An 18,092-nucleotide genomic window follows, 5' to 3' on the forward strand; every position below is an offset into this window, starting at 1 on the left:
TTTTCTTACCTGCAGCTGCCATATGTTCACTTGTTCTTATTGGCTGAAATCCAACAAAAGGTATCTGCATGGATAATATTAAGCCCACAATATAGAAAGTACTATATGCTGTGAATGAAAAACAGCAAAAAAGGAAAATTATTATGCACACATAGAAAGTTTTAATTTTGTCTGTGCTTAAAATTATGAGGGAGAAGACATATTACAGAGTTAAAAGGAATACTCATAATTTTAGGACTTAAAGCAGGGGTGTATCTGTCCCCATCTGCATGTTTCCATCGGGAGGAGCATAGAAAGAGGACCATGTCCTTCAGTTTGTCGTTTGATTAAGGGAATGACTTCCAAGCACTGAACGACTGGTATATCACAAGTGGACTCTTTATTTCTACGTTTGCAATTGTTCAAGGTAAAATCTATTTGGGACAGAAACTATATTTTGCCATTTTTATGGATGTTTATTGTTTGTTTACAGATAGTTGCCTTGGTGATATTATCTTGTGTTGATTGCAGGAAAATATACAGCAAGCACAAAAGCAAAAATATTGATCGAAAATGTATTGTAACTATATTGTAACTTTTGGATAAATGTTCTCTGAATTTTTTAAAAAGCAAAAATATATGAATAAAAACCGTGTATAAGCTAAAATAAAACACGAAGTCACATATTGCTGCTAAGGATTAAACATCCAATTATGAAACTGCAAAATCCTGTATAAATAAAAATGTTTTCAACTGACATCTGAAAACCAACAATGAGGGAGACACAATGAAGATGATTATTTGAAAGTTGAGGTCGCACCACAGAGAAGGTCTTTCTACATCCTCCCCACTTGTGAACCCTGACCTGGACCCAAACAGAGGCTCCTCCCCCCTTGCCACCAATTTTAAAGACTGAATTGCCTGGCACTGGAGCAGGCACACTTACAGATATTTTGGCACCAAGCAGTTTAGTTTCATAACATGCATTTTTGTGGATGTCCAAAATACAGCAAAAGTGAGTTTAACCAGCTTGTATAATTATTATTGTATGTAGATTGCCAACTATTTTTTCTTTGCAGATCCATCTAGGCAAGCTGACATGACAATGCCCTGGTAAAACTGGATATTCAGAATAAAGCTGCTAATATATTTGATATTTTCCCAGTTTATGAACACAACATACCTCTACCAGCTTTCCTTATAATTGTGGACTATGTTCATTATACTTTTGCATCCTCAATCAAGCAGCTTTATTTCAAATGTCATGATCTTCGCACAACACAACTCATTTCACTAAGACTCATTTATCAAAACATTTCAGTCAATAGACAATGTGTTGGAAACCACAGAAGCACACAGTGATCAATGGCATACATTTTTGCATAATTTCTCCCCTTTTTCTTTCAGTTCAGGGTTTGTATCTTCATCTGACCAAGATATTTACACACATAACTCTAAAAATGCCAAGCCTGCCACTATTTTGAAATTCATGTCACAAAATTATTGCAACACTGCCATCCTGTGGCATTTAACAGCAATTAGGATCCATTGTCGCATTTACAGTTTTGTGTTCTTCCATTATGCTAATTACAAGAGTTTATTAATTCTGCACATCAACTCCCCCACCCGGTAACACTTTAGATGGCTGCAAAAACAAATTTATTACTGTTTGCTCATATGAAAATGCTAATAAGATTCCTAAGTCTGTGTGAAGGGAATATAGACCCATTCCATGCCATCCCAATATCCTTTGCAATTCTGACACATTTTTCACAATGATACCTTCATAAAGAATTTTCCTCCATCCTCTATAACAGGCATGTCCAACAGGTAGATCACTGGTAGATCATTGGCTCCCCCCAAAGAAGCTGAACAACTGTGGCTCCTCTAAAAGAAGCTCAACATTTTTCCTCCTCCCTGAAAAAACTCAGTAACTTTGACCCGAGCCCCCCCAAAATGGGACCTGAACTCAAAAAAGGGGGTAGATCACTGCCAGTTTTTAACTCTGTGAGTAGATCACAGTCTCTTGGGAGTTGGCCACCACTGCTCTATAATATTGATGCTAGGTAAAGGGGCCCCTGACCATTAGGTCCAGTCGTGACCGACTCTGGGGTTGCGGCGCTCATCTCGCTTTATTGGCTGAGGGAGCTGGTCATGTGGCCAGCATTACTAAGCCGCTTCTGGCGAACCAGAGCAGCGCACAGAAACGCTGTTTACCTTCCCGCTGGAACAGTACCTATTTATCTACTTGCACTTTGATGTGCTTTCGAACTGCTAGGTTGGCAGGAGCAGGGACCGAGCAACGGGAGCTCACCCTGTCACGGGGATTCAAACTGCCGACCTTCTGATTGGCAAGCTCTAGGCTCTGTGATTTAACCCACAGCACCACCTGCTTCCCAATACTGATGCTAGCAGGGGATAAAAATTGATGCTAGCAGGGGATAAAAAGGATACTCATCAGCCAGCAGGATTCCCAAACTGGTAGTGCTGGGAGGTGTTTAATTGTTGCTGCTTGTCTATAACTCTTTCCCCAACTACTTTTTCCTATTTGGCCAGAAAGCAGACTCTGAATCAGATTTCTTTTTTTGGGGGGGAAGATATCTTAACCTCTACATATCTCTTGCCAAAGAGTTTTTAATTATAAAAACTTCACCTTGAAATAATTCAGTTTTGATGAGCTTGCTTCTTTAGATACATCACAGCATGATGAAAGCAGAACAGTCAGGTCTAGACTGTATAATTAGATGGTGAGCACAGTTAGCTTGAATTGCAAATGGACATTGGACCTCCCTTTCTCAGACTTCCTGATACGGTTAGCTCACACTCACCGGCAGGCTAAGGGCCTTAGGTGTATTTCAGCAGCACAGAAATTCATTTACTGACTGCTTTACATATTTCAGTTAAAGGCTATCAGAATACAATGATACAAGATTTCTGCACCATCCCTTACCAGTCCTTTGGCAGCAAACACGGCGTTGCTAGTCTTCCCTAAATACACTAAGTACATCTGAAAATCTTCCACCACTCAAGTTTCTTTTTGAGGACACCTTTGGCAGAATACAGTCTCAGAGAAGTTAGAAACTGAAGGATGGGCTGTTCTCACTAGAAGAATCTTTTGGAAATACACCGTAACAACAATGTCCATCTATCAAGATGAACCTGATTGCTGTAACCTTTCTAAACATAATACCAGATGTCTTAGTTATTCATTATCTCCTCATGAAACATTCAATCCTACACTCGGAAGGACTAAGCTACAAGGCAGTTTTAGTGCTGCTCAATAATACAATGGCAAACCCCGTTTGCTAATAACTAACAAATCTGTCCAGCTAATTAAGTATTCTGACAAATGGGTATGTGAAAAACCATGTGAAAAAAGAAGTTATGGGTCTACTTTGTTCCACTTATTTTCAATGCAGAGGTGGCAAGCGTTATCCTGTTGAACAATTCAAAAGTTGCTTTCTTATGCATATAAGCAGAAAATCAGAATTATGCTATATGTTAGCCAAGTGTTGAAGGGAAGGGGCAGCATTCAATGTAGACTATACAAGAGTAAAAGTAGAAATCCTATTTATAGCACATCACATATATGTCTTTCTAAGCAGTATAAGAATAAATTTTACTATCCTTAACAAACAAAGGACATTACATGTGCATATGAAGTTAAAAACAGTGATATGAGAATAGTAATACAATGTGCCTACTATTTTACTGGTTATCTTAGCGAGCAACATCCCATGGTGTCATCCTGCTTGTGTAATGGGCTTTTGCAAAAGCCTTCCCCTTGCACTATGGAACTAGCCACCCCTATACTTCCCTACGTACCTCCCCACCCCCAAACTGCTTTGGAGGGTTGGAGGACTGTACAGAAGAGACAGGTGAGAGAAACCGCAGCAAGAAAAGGAAGCAGAAGTTCTCTCGTGTCCACTGGATTTCCATAACATTGGCTACTGAGCATTTTTCTATGAAATATGCATTAAAAGTGGGACCTAAAAGAGATGTTGCAGCATTAAGAGTGACTCCTACACACCCTGTTCCAGGATAGCCACTTTATTTCTCCTTCCTCTGCTTTTCCCCTCCTCCAACAGATAATCAGTATTCTGCAGCTACTGGGCATGATCAATCCTCATTGAGTATAGAATGATAAATAGTCCTACAATTCAGTCTGGATATTTCCATTATATTGTTCATTTTCCTTGAAATGTGTTATTAATTACTAGCTAATAAACTTGAACATTGAAATTATGCCAGCTGCTTTAGTGTGGAAGTCAGCTATAGTGAAGGATCACTTAAAATTATGTTTACATTAAAATTGCTTAAAAGTAACAAGCCAAAAAACCTGTTGTCCTAAACAAAAAAAGAGAAAAAGACTGAAAGACAATCAACTTTGTTCAACGTGACCAAATTCTACTCTTAATGTCAATATGTCCTTGCGTAGAATTAAGCCTACAATGTTGCTTCTGATTCAAACTAGTTTTCTGAATGCATATAGTAGTACTTTACATCCTCTCAAAGTTATTTGAAACTAGATTTAAAAGCTCTAAATTGTGACAAATATTTGTCTACTACTGTTGCAAATGTTTACCTTTACCGCTAGACTGCTCTAAAATAGATCACAGGGAGCTTATTCTGTTTATGAAGGTTTTTTCCCCTTTTATTCAGCACTGTAACCTTTTGCAGCTAAGCACTTGCAGAAAATCTTCTGCAATATTCGTAAACTGATTCAAAAGTAGTCACACTGATGTCAACATCAATAACTCTGCATCAAATATGCATGAGCAGTCAGCAGGAGTTTAGTCAGCATTGTAGTTATGATGCCAAGTAGGTCAAATAGAATCTCAGTTTACATCCATTTACAAAAGCCATAAAATATGCCCAATTCTGGCAAAGAATTTACATTCTGGAAAAGTTCTGTGAACATCAAATGATCCTGAACAAGATTGTGATGCAAATTAGACCATGCCCCATTAGTCTTTTTGTTATTGTATGTGTGTCTGCAAAAAAGAAATTCATACCAGGTTTCTTTCCCACATAATTTCATTCTTTCTTGCTGCTCGCTTATATGTGGAATGCCCGACCTGAACGTTTATGTCAGGGGCGAAATACTGAATCACAGACCCTCCTCAGTCCATTTTTTGTCAGGTGACCAGTCAATCACCTGACATCACATAAAGTCAGGGATTCAAAATGCAAGCTGTAAGAGCAGGAAGTGTTTTATCACCAATATTAGTGCTATACTGCCCAGCATTAAGGCTGGATACAGGCCTCTGATTGCTTTTTAATAGTAAAAGGCAACACCAGTGACTTATCTCCAATTACAGATGGTCTGCCATAGTCAAAATAAAAAATTTCTTCCAGTAGCACCTTAAAGACCAACTAAGTTAGTTCTTGGTATACCTATCTGAAGAAGTGTGCATGCACAAGAAAGCACATACCAAGAATTTTTTTAATTTTATCTCCAATTGAAGAACACATATTTACAGAATGCAATGCACTGTAGCATGTCACCTTTTAGCACAGCAGAATTGCAGTTTTTCCACTGTGCAGTTGGCCTTTTTTTTAAAGGGCTTCATTTGTGTGATAAGTGCAGAATTAACTGGGATAGAACAGAGCATATGAACTCAAGGAAAAGCCCTAGCAATGTCTAATACATGGGTAGGCAAACTAAGGCCCAGAGGCTGGATCTGGCCCAATCGCCTTCTAAATACGGCCTGCGGACGGTCCGGGAATCAGCGTGTTTTTACATGATTAGAATGTGTGTTTTTACTTAAAATGCATCTCCGGGTTATTTGTGGGGCATAGGAATTTGTTCATTTTTTTCTTCAAAATATAGTCCAGCCCCCCCCCCCAAGGTCTGAGGGACAGTGGACCGGCCCCCTGCTGAAAAGGTTTGCTGACCCCTGGTCTAATACATGACATCCATCAGCTTCAGCACACCAAATTGTACAGGGAAGCAGACAAGATTAGTATAAAGCTCCTCTCCACTTGTCCTTCCTACTGGGGACAGAGGTTAGTTGCCTCCTTCCCAGGGTAGAATCAAAGCCACTTGCAGGGACAATGACTGATATCATTGCACTGGGATGATCAACTGTCATTCATTACCAGCTTCATCAGTCCCATTATAAACAGTTCTGTCACACACTGGTAATAGTAAGAAAGTTGCATACATTTCTGAAAAATTGTCTTGAGATGAATGATTGCCATGTTAAATTATCTTTTTAAACTACATTTTATTTTGTTTAGACTACATTGTTCATTGTTTTGAAGTATTATTATTCTGGTTATTAGCTGCCTTAAGTGTATTTATTTGTAATAAATAAATGAATGAATGAATAAATTTGTTTCCTTATGGCAGAAGCAATAAGCAATGCAATGCAATGCAATATGATTTAAAAAGTAAAACAAATCTACTAATTCTAATAACCTTATTAGAATTCTAATAATTCTATTTTACGATTTTGCCTGTAACCAGACAAAATTAACCACTTAAATTAAGTTAAATTCATAGTCATTTAAATTGAAAAAGGAAGTAATGTGATTAAGAATGGGAAAACCCCCACTTTTCATTCAATCTCAGCAAATCAAAACACTCACCTATGTAGACCCTCCTACTGTATCTTTGCATCAACAGGAGCACAAATACATGCAGTGGAATAAGATTGATGATGAAAACATAACCACCCCATGCAGAAACCTGAAAAATAAGCATATCAGAATATAATGCTAATTTATACACATTATTGTTAAACCATTAAACTAACCAACATGAATTAAATTTTGTCTTCAAGACAAGATAATCCAGGCCACAAGGAAAAATCCACAGGACAAAAAGATTTCAGTAGAAAGCAGATCCAGGAAGCATTTTTTACTTATTCCTCCTCAACTAGTCCTTTACGCAGATTATACACATTGTATGTGACCTTCAACGTTAGCTGTACTCAGAGTAGACCCATTCAATGGACTTAACTAGCTTAATTAAGTCCATTGATTTCATTGGATCTACTCCGGGTATGCCTGAGTTAAGATTTTACGTCATGGCTCTCAGTGAAATGTTTTCCAGAAAATTATAAATACCATCACTTTACTATTGTTAATATGAATTATTATGTATTAACATAAAGAACTACTTTTGTGATTTATATATAATACATTATAATGTATTTGTAAACTTAATAAAGGAGTAAATAAAATGGGGGACATACTATCAAGCAGGAACTCATTAATGCCAATTAAGAAGACTGCAAAATTAAGCAATTTGCCAGTTAGTTTAATTTTAGAGGCATTATTCACTTTACCAACAATGTCAAAATAAGAACTGCAATGTTTTCCTCTACAATGAAAGGATATAGTGATTAACACTAGTGAACAAACCAAGTATGAACAGATCTGTAGCATCCACACCTTATGCACCATTGATAGCTTGGTCACACATATGGCAACCAAGTACAGTGCTACCTCGGGTTACAGACACTTCAGATTACGTGATTTTGGATTGCGCACCGTGCCGAACCCGGAAGTACTGGAAGGGGTTACTCCCAGGTTTCAGCGCTCGTGCATGCGCAGAAATGCTAAATCGTGCTTTGCGCATGCAAAGAAGCGCCGAATTGCGACCCACACGTGCGCAGACGCGGCACTGCGGGTTGCGAACATGCCTCCCGGACGGATCACGTCCGCAACCTGAGGTTCCACTGTATCTGTTATCTTCCAAATGTAGCAACTTTTAAGGGAAAAAAAACTTCTTTAATAATCTAGCATATCTATCAAAATCCGGGGTGAAGTACTTTAAATAAAAAACTAGTGTTAGCTATAGTACTGAAACTATTACCTCCTTCCATAAATATATGTGCTCGGATCTTGAGAAAGTCACTTGAGGCCCTTCTCTGGGTTCTTTGCCTGTCTCCCTTAAGAGCTGAAGTGGGTGGTTACTAAGCAGAGGGCATTTTTGATGGAGGCGCTCTGAAAACAGAGCTTCCTTCCACAATGAGACTCACCTGGCACCCTCATTAAGATCATTGCAGTGCCAAGTGAAGATCTTTCTAGCTTCCACACATTTTAGATTTCCCACTTTGGAACAAATGCTTTCTGCTGGATTTTAAAGTCTTGCAGTGAATAGTCTTGAAGAAGCACAAATCAGTTCATCTGGTCTTTAGGATTAGAGAGACCTAGTTCACATACCACAGTAAGGCATAAGTTTAAAACAAGCTATGTGCTGATGCACGCTGCTCTAAGGTACCCACAGAACACCTCTCTTGCTGACGCCTTACTGCGGAATAAACAGAATCTCGCCTGTTGTGTTGTTTAAACAAATGCCTGTGGTGACCAAGATTTGCAGATCACTTGCAGATCATGGTTTATTTGGAAGAAACTAACCAGGAGTCTTGGTTTGGATGACTCTGGCTTCTTTCATTCTCAGTGCAGCAGCATACGCTAAATGCCGCAGGAACATTTTAATAGGGTGCGCAACTATGCTGCTCATTCACTCTTTGATGTGATGTGCAAACCAGGCGAGTGGCATGCTTAAAATAAATCTTCAACTAACTTCAGTCAAGATACAAAATGCAAACCAATTCTCTAAAGTGAAGAGGCATTTTCTGTTAAACAAACTTTTCAAACCTACCACCATATATATAAAGTCAGTGTTTTCAGACAAATGCTGATAGACTTTTTTCTATCTTTAAATGTTGCTCCAATATACTATTAATAAAAGCATTTACAGTGTACAAATAAAGAATGTGACTTGCACATTTGGGTTCTGCCAATAAATGATTTCCAATAAATCACATTACGTACATTAGTTTAGGATACCACTTACCATGTAAAAGTAGGATAGGCAGCAGCATATGGTCCAGAAGACTGATCCAGTTTTCACAGACTTCACCTACAAATGGTGATTTGTGTTATAACTCAGCAGAAACAAGAAAAATGTATCTTTCAAATTAAAAAACAACAATTAAGAGCAGAGGTTGAACTAAATATACTTTTAAGGTTTGCATCAGAATTAACTAAGGTACTTTACTGAGAGATTATTCATTCCATTACCACACTGATGTGCTTCAGACACAGTATTAAACAACTGTTTGGTGTTACATGTTCCTCAGGCACACGTGCACTGAAGATTTCCCAATGCACAATGCACTGTGGGCTTCATGCCACAGCTGGGCATGGCTAATGCGCTTTCTCTTTCTTTCTTTCTTTCTTTCTTTCTCTCTCTCTCTCTCTCTCTCTCTCTCTCTCACACACACACACACACACACACACACACGGGTACAGTCCTATATGAGCTTATCTGTTATGTTTGTATTATATATACTAATACTAAAGTTGCATTATGTATTAAATTATATTGTATAGCTCAATTTTTGTAACAATAGCAAAATGTCACCAACTTTAACTATTAAACTTTTTAATGTTTGATTATTATGACTTCTACTGCACTTTTAAACATGCATGTGTTAGACAGTGTAATACAATTTTAGGGTCTAAACTACACAAACTTCCAAGTAATGATATCCTGATGATCAAATCTGCTTTGTAGGGAAAAGCCAGTTTAGGAGTTGGTTTAGAATGAAGCAGCAACGGGGGAGAGGAGACCGTTCTTAATCATGCCCTCATATTACTTTGCTGCTACACCTCACCTCTCCCAAGACACCTGTGAGGGTTAACACATGTTTGGAATCCTGTGGGAGGAAATGGGACTTGGGAGAAAATAGATTAGGAGCAGAGAACAAGCAGGTGGGAAAGCAATAGACTAATGAACCATTACTATCTCTAATGTAGCCAATTATGATCTCTATTAGTGTCAACATGACCCTATCAGACCACTTTTAACAAGAACGTTACATTTAACAAAGGATACTGTTCAAAGGTTAGGAAATAAAGGTCTTGGATTGGCTTAGTTCAGGCCACTTCCATCAACATTATTTCAGAAACATGGGTTTATGAATCAGCTCAAGCTGATGACCTATTAAATGAAACTTGCATGGCTACTGTTTATGACTGCTTTGAGCTACCCTGATAGGAGGGTGGGGGGTGTATTTTAAATAAATAATAAAGTAATGCTTATGGCTGTTGAATTCTTATAATTTATACTTGCGATCCCTCTAGTTCAAAGCTTTCCAAACTGTGTGTTGCGACACGTTATTGTGTCGGCTGCAGTGTGTAGGTGCGTTACGGGAACACTCCCCATGCGCCTCCTACTTTTTGCTAGTAAAACTGAATTACTGTGTTGCGAAATGATGCATGTCTAAAAAGTGTGTCACCAACATGAAAAGTTTGACATGATGCAGGAAGTGTTCAAGCCGTATCTAGCTAAAGACCACAAAATATTTCACCAGTTCAAAACCAGCTTACCATATAACAATGCAACTTTTTCTTTTGGAAAGAGAGTAATTAGCATAAGCGAAAAAGGCCCTCAAATTTTTAAATCGTTGCTTTCTTGTGAGTACCCGATTGAAGAAATCTAAAATCAAAGCCAATTTAAAAGGCAGAAACAACACACTCAAAATACTAAAAGACAGTGAGATAAAAATTATGAAGCATGAGTTGTTACTTACCCACAAGTAGTATGTGAACTGCAGTGCAAAAATAGCTATCCCTTCATTGTCAAAAGATCCTGCAACTGATCGTGATATGTAACCTGGTACTATCGCAATAAAGCAAGCAGCTAGAAGCCCTGCTCCCTGGTTCCACAGTTCTCTGGTGAGCAGGAAAGTAGAAATTGATGTAAGGCCGCTAAAAACTGGTGCTAGGAACACACATACATCTCTTATATGGACAGTTATGTTAAGCATATTTAAAATCCAATGTATAAGGCCAGCTGTCACCATCAGCCCTGGGTAGACCTAGGAGAGAGAGTGGAAAAGTGATTTACCAAATTGCAGACAAAAAATTCATTTTTCTTCTATTTGAATCAATGTTATAGAAAGACCTAAAATATATTAATGTAACCCACATGCAGAAGAGATTGTTATTTCCACAACCCATATAAAACCAAGCTATTGCCAGAGCCAAACGTCTTTTTAATACACACACACACACACACACACACACACACATTTTCATTAACATTTTCTTCAGTAACAATTGAACATATAGATTTATTTTTCAGTATCTGCATTGAATTAGCTTTAAAATTATAAAACAACATATAATATGGTATACAATTAAGGGTTTCAAGGATGGCTAAGGAACACAACTAAAGACACCTGCTTAATCTAGATTGCAAGCAAAAAACTCATATTTTATGAGGGCAGGCCCAGGATTTTTCTCAACACCGCCTGTATGGATCTAATTGTATTTAAAATCCAAATGAGCATAAAGCTAATGTTCAAAAGCACACAGGCCATTAACTAGAAAATCTGGAGCATTAAACCCTATCCAGCTAAATGAATCCAGCAGCAGCTAGGGAAAAGGGTACAAGATAAACAAGAGAAGCAATCTCAAAAGTAGCCTCTACAGGGGGAAACAAAAAGATTGGGGGTGGGGAGCAGAGAGACTATTCATGCAAATATTTTAAAGGGGGTATTTCTAAGGATCCTACCACAGATGGCCTGTATTCTTTCAGACACTTTTTTTAAAAAAGAACATACCTCATTAAATGTTTGTACATCTTGAATTGCCTAAAAGAAGGCCATGAGATATGATAGTTGGCAAATAGGAACATAGGAAGCTGGGAGAGATCATCAGGGGGTTTGGGCTGAGCGTTCCTCAGTATGTGGATGATACCCAGCTCTACCTCTCTTTCAAATCAGAACTGGTGAAGGTCCTGTGTGAGTGTCTGGAGGTGGTTGGAGGCTAACAGATTGAGGTTGAATCCTGACATGACAGAAGTACTGTTTTTGGGGGACAGAACGCAGGCAGGTGTGTAGTAGTCCTGAGGACCAGGTGTGCAGCCTGGGAGTCATCTTGGACTCACAACTGTCAATGGAGGTGCAGGTCAATTCTGTGTCCACGGCAGCTGTTTACCAGCTCCATCTGGTGCGCAGGCTGAGACCCTATCTGCCTGTGGACTGTCTTGCCAGAGTGGTGCATGTTCTAGTTATCTCTCGCTTGGACTAGTACAATGCACTCTATGTGGGGCTACCTTTGAAGGTGACCTGGAAACTACAACTAATTGAGAATGCGGCAGCTAGACTGGTGACTGGGAGTGGCTGCCGTGACCACATAACATCAGTCTTGAAAGACCTACATTGGCTCCCAGTACGTTTCCGAGCAGAATTCAAAGTTTTGGTGCTGACCTTTAGAACCCTAAACGGCCTCGGCCCAGCTCTGAGAGCCTTCTAGCAGTTCCCTCGCTGCAAGAAGCCAAGTTACAGGGAATCAGGCAGAGGGCCTTCTCGGTAGTGGCACCCGCCCTGTGGAACGCCCTCCCACCAGATGTCAAAGAGAAAAACAACTACCAGACTTTTAGAAGACATCTGAAGGCAGCCCTGTTTAGGGAAGCTTTTAATGTTTAACAGACTATTGTATTTTAATATTTTGTTGGAAGTAGCCCAGAGTGGCTGGGGAAACCCAGCCAGATGTGTGGGGTACAAATAATAAATAATAATTTATTAATATTAACAACAACAACAACTTCTTACACCAAGTCAGGTCATTGGTTCATCTAACTTAGTACTGTCTACACAACTGGCAGCAGCTCTCCAGAGGTTCAGACAGGGGATGTTCCTAGCCCTACCTAGAGATGCTTGGGGTTGAATCTGGGACTTTCTGCATGCAAGGTGGGTGTTCTGCTGAGCTACAGCCCTTCCTCAGGGTTGCCAAAAGTAATATAGCTTTCACTTATTTACTGAATTTCATTTGCTGAAACCACAGCAGAAAGCATCAAATAGTTTATTTCAGAAATAGTACTTCTGATTTTGAAAGTTTATGGTGTAAGTTATACGTACTAAGGGAAAGCACCCTAATATAAAGCTAAACTGAGTAACCCAAAACTATTACACAACCACATCAAGCAATATTGACACGGTTTGCTGCTAAAATTGGCAGAGTTATGCTTTATGATATAATAATTCAAATTAGAACAGAAAAATCAGGATTTTTAAAAAGAGGAACAAATTGATTTCATTAAATGTTTTATTGATCAAATGCGCAAGGATTCGTTTTATTGACTAGCATCTTGTAAATCTACTCAAACAGCACTTCTTAGATTGAAAAAGGAGCTAACTGGTGTTCAAGGACACATCTATATCCATCAGAGATGGTTCATGCGAAACATTTCTGCAGTACAACAGCAATTATATTCTACCACAACCCTATCATGAAAAACATAGAAGTTGAATCTTTTGTTTGCAAGAACATTTTCTCATATGAATGTTTTTGAACTACAAGCTTTTGTATTAGTTCTGCGTACACAGCTCACTAATACCTTTCTCTTATAAAAGCTATCTATATTACAGTTCTAAAATTGAACTGTCCTAGGGACTATTCTGTCCAGAGTTAGAAATTCACCAAGTACACTATGTGACTGGCGCAGGTTCAACTGCAAATATGTGGAGATTTCTGGATGCCAGGTTGGTGATTGACATCTCCATCTGGCTGGCCCCTCCAGCTTTCTTAAGCAGGTAAGCAGAAGAGCTTATTACATTTATATCCCACCTTTTCCTCCAAGGAGCACATGGTTCTCTCCCCACCTCAGTTAATCCCTACGACGACCCTGTGAGGGAGGGTAAGGGGTTGTGACTGGCCTAACGCCACCCAGTGAGCTTCATGACTGAGTAGGGATTCGAATCTGGATCTCCCAGATCCTGGTCCTGCTAGATGGTCATGATTCAATGCTGAGATAAATATAAATATGAACACTTTAAATTTAATTGAAAAACAGCTTATTTTTTACATACTTGCTGTAATTGAAATTTTAAAATCTGATATAAATGGAGTTAAAAACTCAAAGTAAAACATGGAATGGAAGTAACAGTATTCATTTATAAATGGACATTTTCTTAAAACTTGATTACATTTTCTGGTACTTACAGTCCCACCTACTATTCTTCCTAGTGGATACCATGCTCTTTCGTCAAACCAGTTTAGGAATTCATAAAATCCATGTGATGCAAGATGATGTGTTGATCTGTAGTTAAACCTAGGAAAAAAATGGTAAAATTTAATAGGCTTCTTTAAGCAATTAAATCTACTTATTTTATGTAAATGTATTTGCCAGACAGCTTTTCAAATACATGGGACTGGATCTGAACAAATTTAGTTGAACTTTAATTTGTCACATTGATCTCAACAGGATTAATCATGATTTAAGCCTTGTAGATATCAATGTGATCCAAATGTAACCAAGTTAGCCTGGATCAAACCCATAGTTCCACTTGGCGAGTAGAAGTCTGACATTGCTAACAGCTTACTGCTCTTGATCCAAGCTAGAAAGGAATGTGAAAACTGAAAATACTGTTAGGCACCACCTCAAACTACAAGAAGTAAGACTCCAGGAGTGCCTGCACTTTACTCAAGGTTCCAATGAAGGTCAGCAAAGACTCTGGTGTCTTTAGGGTATATGGTTTTATTTACACATACATGCAACCTGCACATAGGATGGAGGGGCTCAAGCATTAAGACTAGTCTAACAGATCTTGCTTCTCGATTAGGTTTCAAGTGGAACCACAAAATCCAGCATAGAGGAAGGCATATCTGTTCTCCAACTTAGTCTCCAAGCTTTTTAGCTTACACAAATAACAACTCTGGCTATTGTTCTTCTACCTATCAGCCAGATAATGTGGATGGAGAAAGGCCCATCCATTTGTTTCTATGGCACAGGACAATTTCTTTGGATATGCTTAACAAGCCAGCCAAAGCTATTAGTTTGACAAAGGAACTGCTTTGGCAAGCTTCCTCTTAAACATTCCACTCTCACAGATACATGATCCCAACAACTGCAAGGGACCCAGGGTATCACTCACACTGAACCCCCTCTGCAATTCATAACAGTATTCATTCTTATGACCTAACTGAAATCTGCATTTATAATTTCAACTTCAACTTCATCACCAAGCTACCAATCTTCAACAAGATTCTTCACCAATTCCTTAAGCTATGACCTCCCAAATAAAGGGAAGGGTTTGTTAATAAACGCATCTATTTTTTAAAAGTCACACCCCTTCCCCCTGAATAAAGGAGTTGCTCAGTGCAGTTTACAGGTACAATGCAAGCATAAAAGTAACCATAATCCCTACCTTTATAACACTAATTATTAACTAAAAATAGTAGCATAAAACAAAGAATACAATCAGTGCCATAAGCAGCAGCTGCAGAATAAAAAGTGTGTGCCAGCAGAACCCAAATAGAGAAGATTGCCCAACCTCTTGGGACAGGGTTCTGCTTATTGGGTGCCCCCCCCCCCCGAGAAAGTTCCTGCCTTAAAAGGCAATGGTACACAAAAGAGGGTCTCAACAGCTGATCTTAAAGAACAGGGCAGATTCACATAAGAGGAGACATTGCTTCGAGCAGCTTGGTTTCAAGCTACTTAGGGTTTTCTACAAAATAACCAGCATCTTGAACTGCAGTCAAAACAGAATAGAAGCCAGTGTAGCTGACAGACCACTAGCCCCAGTCAAAATGTATGCATATATGACCAGGACTAGGAATGGATTGGCACACCAGCCAAAGCTGGACAGAAACTCTCCTGACATCTGAGCAGCTAATAACAAGTCTAGATCCAGGAGTACTCCTAAACAATGAACCTGGTCTTGTAAGTAGAATACAATCCTTTCCAGTACAGGCCGATATGCCCTCTAACCAAAAGCACCTCTCATCCAGATTTAATTTCAGTTCTTTTATTCTTATCCAGTCCAGGTGGTTGACACTCTCAAAACATTTAGGTAAAGGAAGCCATGCATACTCCTTAAAAAAAAGTTATCAGTTTTAGACCCTTACTTACTAGCAGTTGCCAGGACATTGCCTGTTTAGTTCCTTCCTTATTTCAGATATACTTTGATTTTATATAGATTTCTGTTTAAGCTTACTTTGCAGCACGATGTTATTTCTGTTCTTATATTATAATTGCCACTTGTAGAGTACTTCACAGACAGGTCCCTTTTATTTAAAATTATGTTATTTGAATGTTTTGTAACTTGCTGCCACTTACAATTTATGATATTCTTCACATATCCATATAGACATGGGTTTGTTTTGTTTTAGAAACAGAAAGCAGATTATCATTATTATCAATTAAATTTCTATTATCGCCCTTTATCCAAAAATCACAGGGCAGTTTACAAAACACGAAAACTGGTGGTACATGACACCAGTCAAGCTTGCAAAAATCTATCATTTGCCCGATAATAAATGTTGGAAATGTAAAGACACTGAAGGTACATTCTTTCACCTTTGGTGGACGTGCCCAAGGATTAAGGCTTTCTGGGAGATGATTTATAATGAAATGAAAAGGGTGTTTAAATATACCTTTCTGAAGAAACCAGAGGCCTTCTCCTGGGCATGGTCGGCCAAATGGTGCCAAAGAAGAACAGAACTTTTTTTATGTATGCCACAACAGCAGAAAGAATACTTATTGCAAAGTATTGGAAGACACAAGATCTACCCACTCTGGAAGAATGGCAGATGAAAGTGATGGACTACATGGAATTGGCGGAAATGACTGGGAGAATCCGAGACCAGGGAGAAGAGTCGGTGGAAGAAGATTGGAAGAAATTTAAAGACTATTTACAGAAATATTGCAAAATTAATGAATGTTAGAATGATGTCAGAATGAAGTTAAGTGGTTTAAGCAGCAATGTTATAAAGGTGTATGTAAAAATGGATTGTAAACAGGTGAGAATCCAAAGTCATAATATATTATGTTAAAGGACTAAGATAAAAACAAAGAGGGAAAGAAATTGCTGAATTAACTAACTGAATTGGAATACAAAAAAGGGAGGCATGAGGAGGTCAGGGAAACAAGGAAATGAATGCAAGGTATGGAAAGACTGATGTATTATTTTTTTAAGGTGTTTTTTATCTTTTTGTATTTTGTATTTTTTCTTCTATTTTTATTTTTGTCTTTCTTTTTCTTCTTCTTTTAATTCATGTAATTCTTTTCTTTGAAACTTTAATAAATATCAATAAAAAAAAAATACAAAACACGAAAACTACATACCAAAACCCTCCAATAACTCCCACCTCCACAGTTTAGAAGAAAATAGATTGTTTAATTAGCCAAAGGCCTGGGAGAAGAAGAATGTTTTTGCCTGGCCCCTAAAGATATCTAATGAAAATGTCAGGAATGCCTCCCTGAGGAGAGCACTCCGCAAGTGTGGAGCCACTACAACAAAGGTTCACACTTGTGTTTTCACCCTTCATACCTCTTGCAGACGGGAACATGAAGAAGGGTCTCACATGATAATTGCAGGGTCTGGGCCAGTTCACATAAGGAAAGGATGTCCTTCAGGTATTTTGGTCCTGAGCTGCTTAAGGGTTTGTAGGTCAAAATCAGCACTTTGAATTGGACCTAGAAACCAACTGGCAGCCAGTGCGGTCGGGCCAGCAGTAATGTTACATGCTCAAATGGTTTGGTGAGCAACCTGGCTGAATTCTGCACCAGCTAACGCTTCTGAACCATCTTCAGAGGCAGCCCCACATATAACATATTGCAGTAATCTAACCTAGACGTTACCAGAGCATAGACAACAGTAGTTAGGTTATCCCTGTCCAGAAAGGGAATGCGGGTAGGCCACCAGTTGAAGGTGATGGAAGGCACTCCACACAACTGAGGCCAACTGAGCCTTAAGCAACAGCAATGGATTGAGAAGGAACCCCAAGGTGCATACCAGCTCCTTTAGAGGGAGTATAATCCCATGAAGAGCAGGCTACCTCCAGGGTTCGAAATTAGCAAGGCGCCAGGCGCATTTTGCACCTAAAGATTCTCCATTTGCGAGCACCTCAAAAAGTCTGGGTGCCATTTTTTGAGCCTGGCCAACACTCAAGGATTACTGATATGTATGTGCTTTGAAGCCTCAAAATATATGTTAACGGTAGACAACATGTTAAGGAGTTTAACAACAAAAAGTAGAGTGTTTTGAAAACTGAAGTATGGAACCAATATTTTTATTGTAAACACCAAATTAAACATGTATTAACAATTTCTGCTAAAAATATGATATTAACAATGTGACACT

The 18,092-nt window shown here is 38.7% G+C and overlaps 1 protein-coding gene across 1 annotated transcript in view; it reads right to left on the reverse strand.

Moving 5' to 3' along the window:
- Positions 1 to 18,092, reverse strand: part of STT3B (STT3 oligosaccharyltransferase complex catalytic subunit B) — a 44,557-nt gene that overhangs the window by 15,141 nt on the left and 11,324 nt on the right. Inside the window, exons 2-6 of the mRNA XM_081164522.1 lie at positions 13,951 to 14,059; positions 10,533 to 10,820; positions 8,792 to 8,857; positions 6,574 to 6,673; positions 10 to 108 (exon numbers count right to left, since the gene is read on the reverse strand). Of these exons, the coding sequence (XP_081020648.1) occupies positions 10 to 108; positions 6,574 to 6,673; positions 8,792 to 8,857; positions 10,533 to 10,820; positions 13,951 to 14,059 (662 nt within the window). The remainder of the gene's footprint in view (positions 1 to 9; positions 109 to 6,573; positions 6,674 to 8,791; positions 8,858 to 10,532; positions 10,821 to 13,950; positions 14,060 to 18,092) is intronic.

The sequence above is a fragment of the Podarcis bocagei genome (assembly GCF_964188305.1).
Source record: "Podarcis bocagei genome assembly, chromosome: 12".
Taxonomy (NCBI): domain Eukaryota; kingdom Metazoa; phylum Chordata; class Lepidosauria; order Squamata; family Lacertidae; genus Podarcis; species Podarcis bocagei.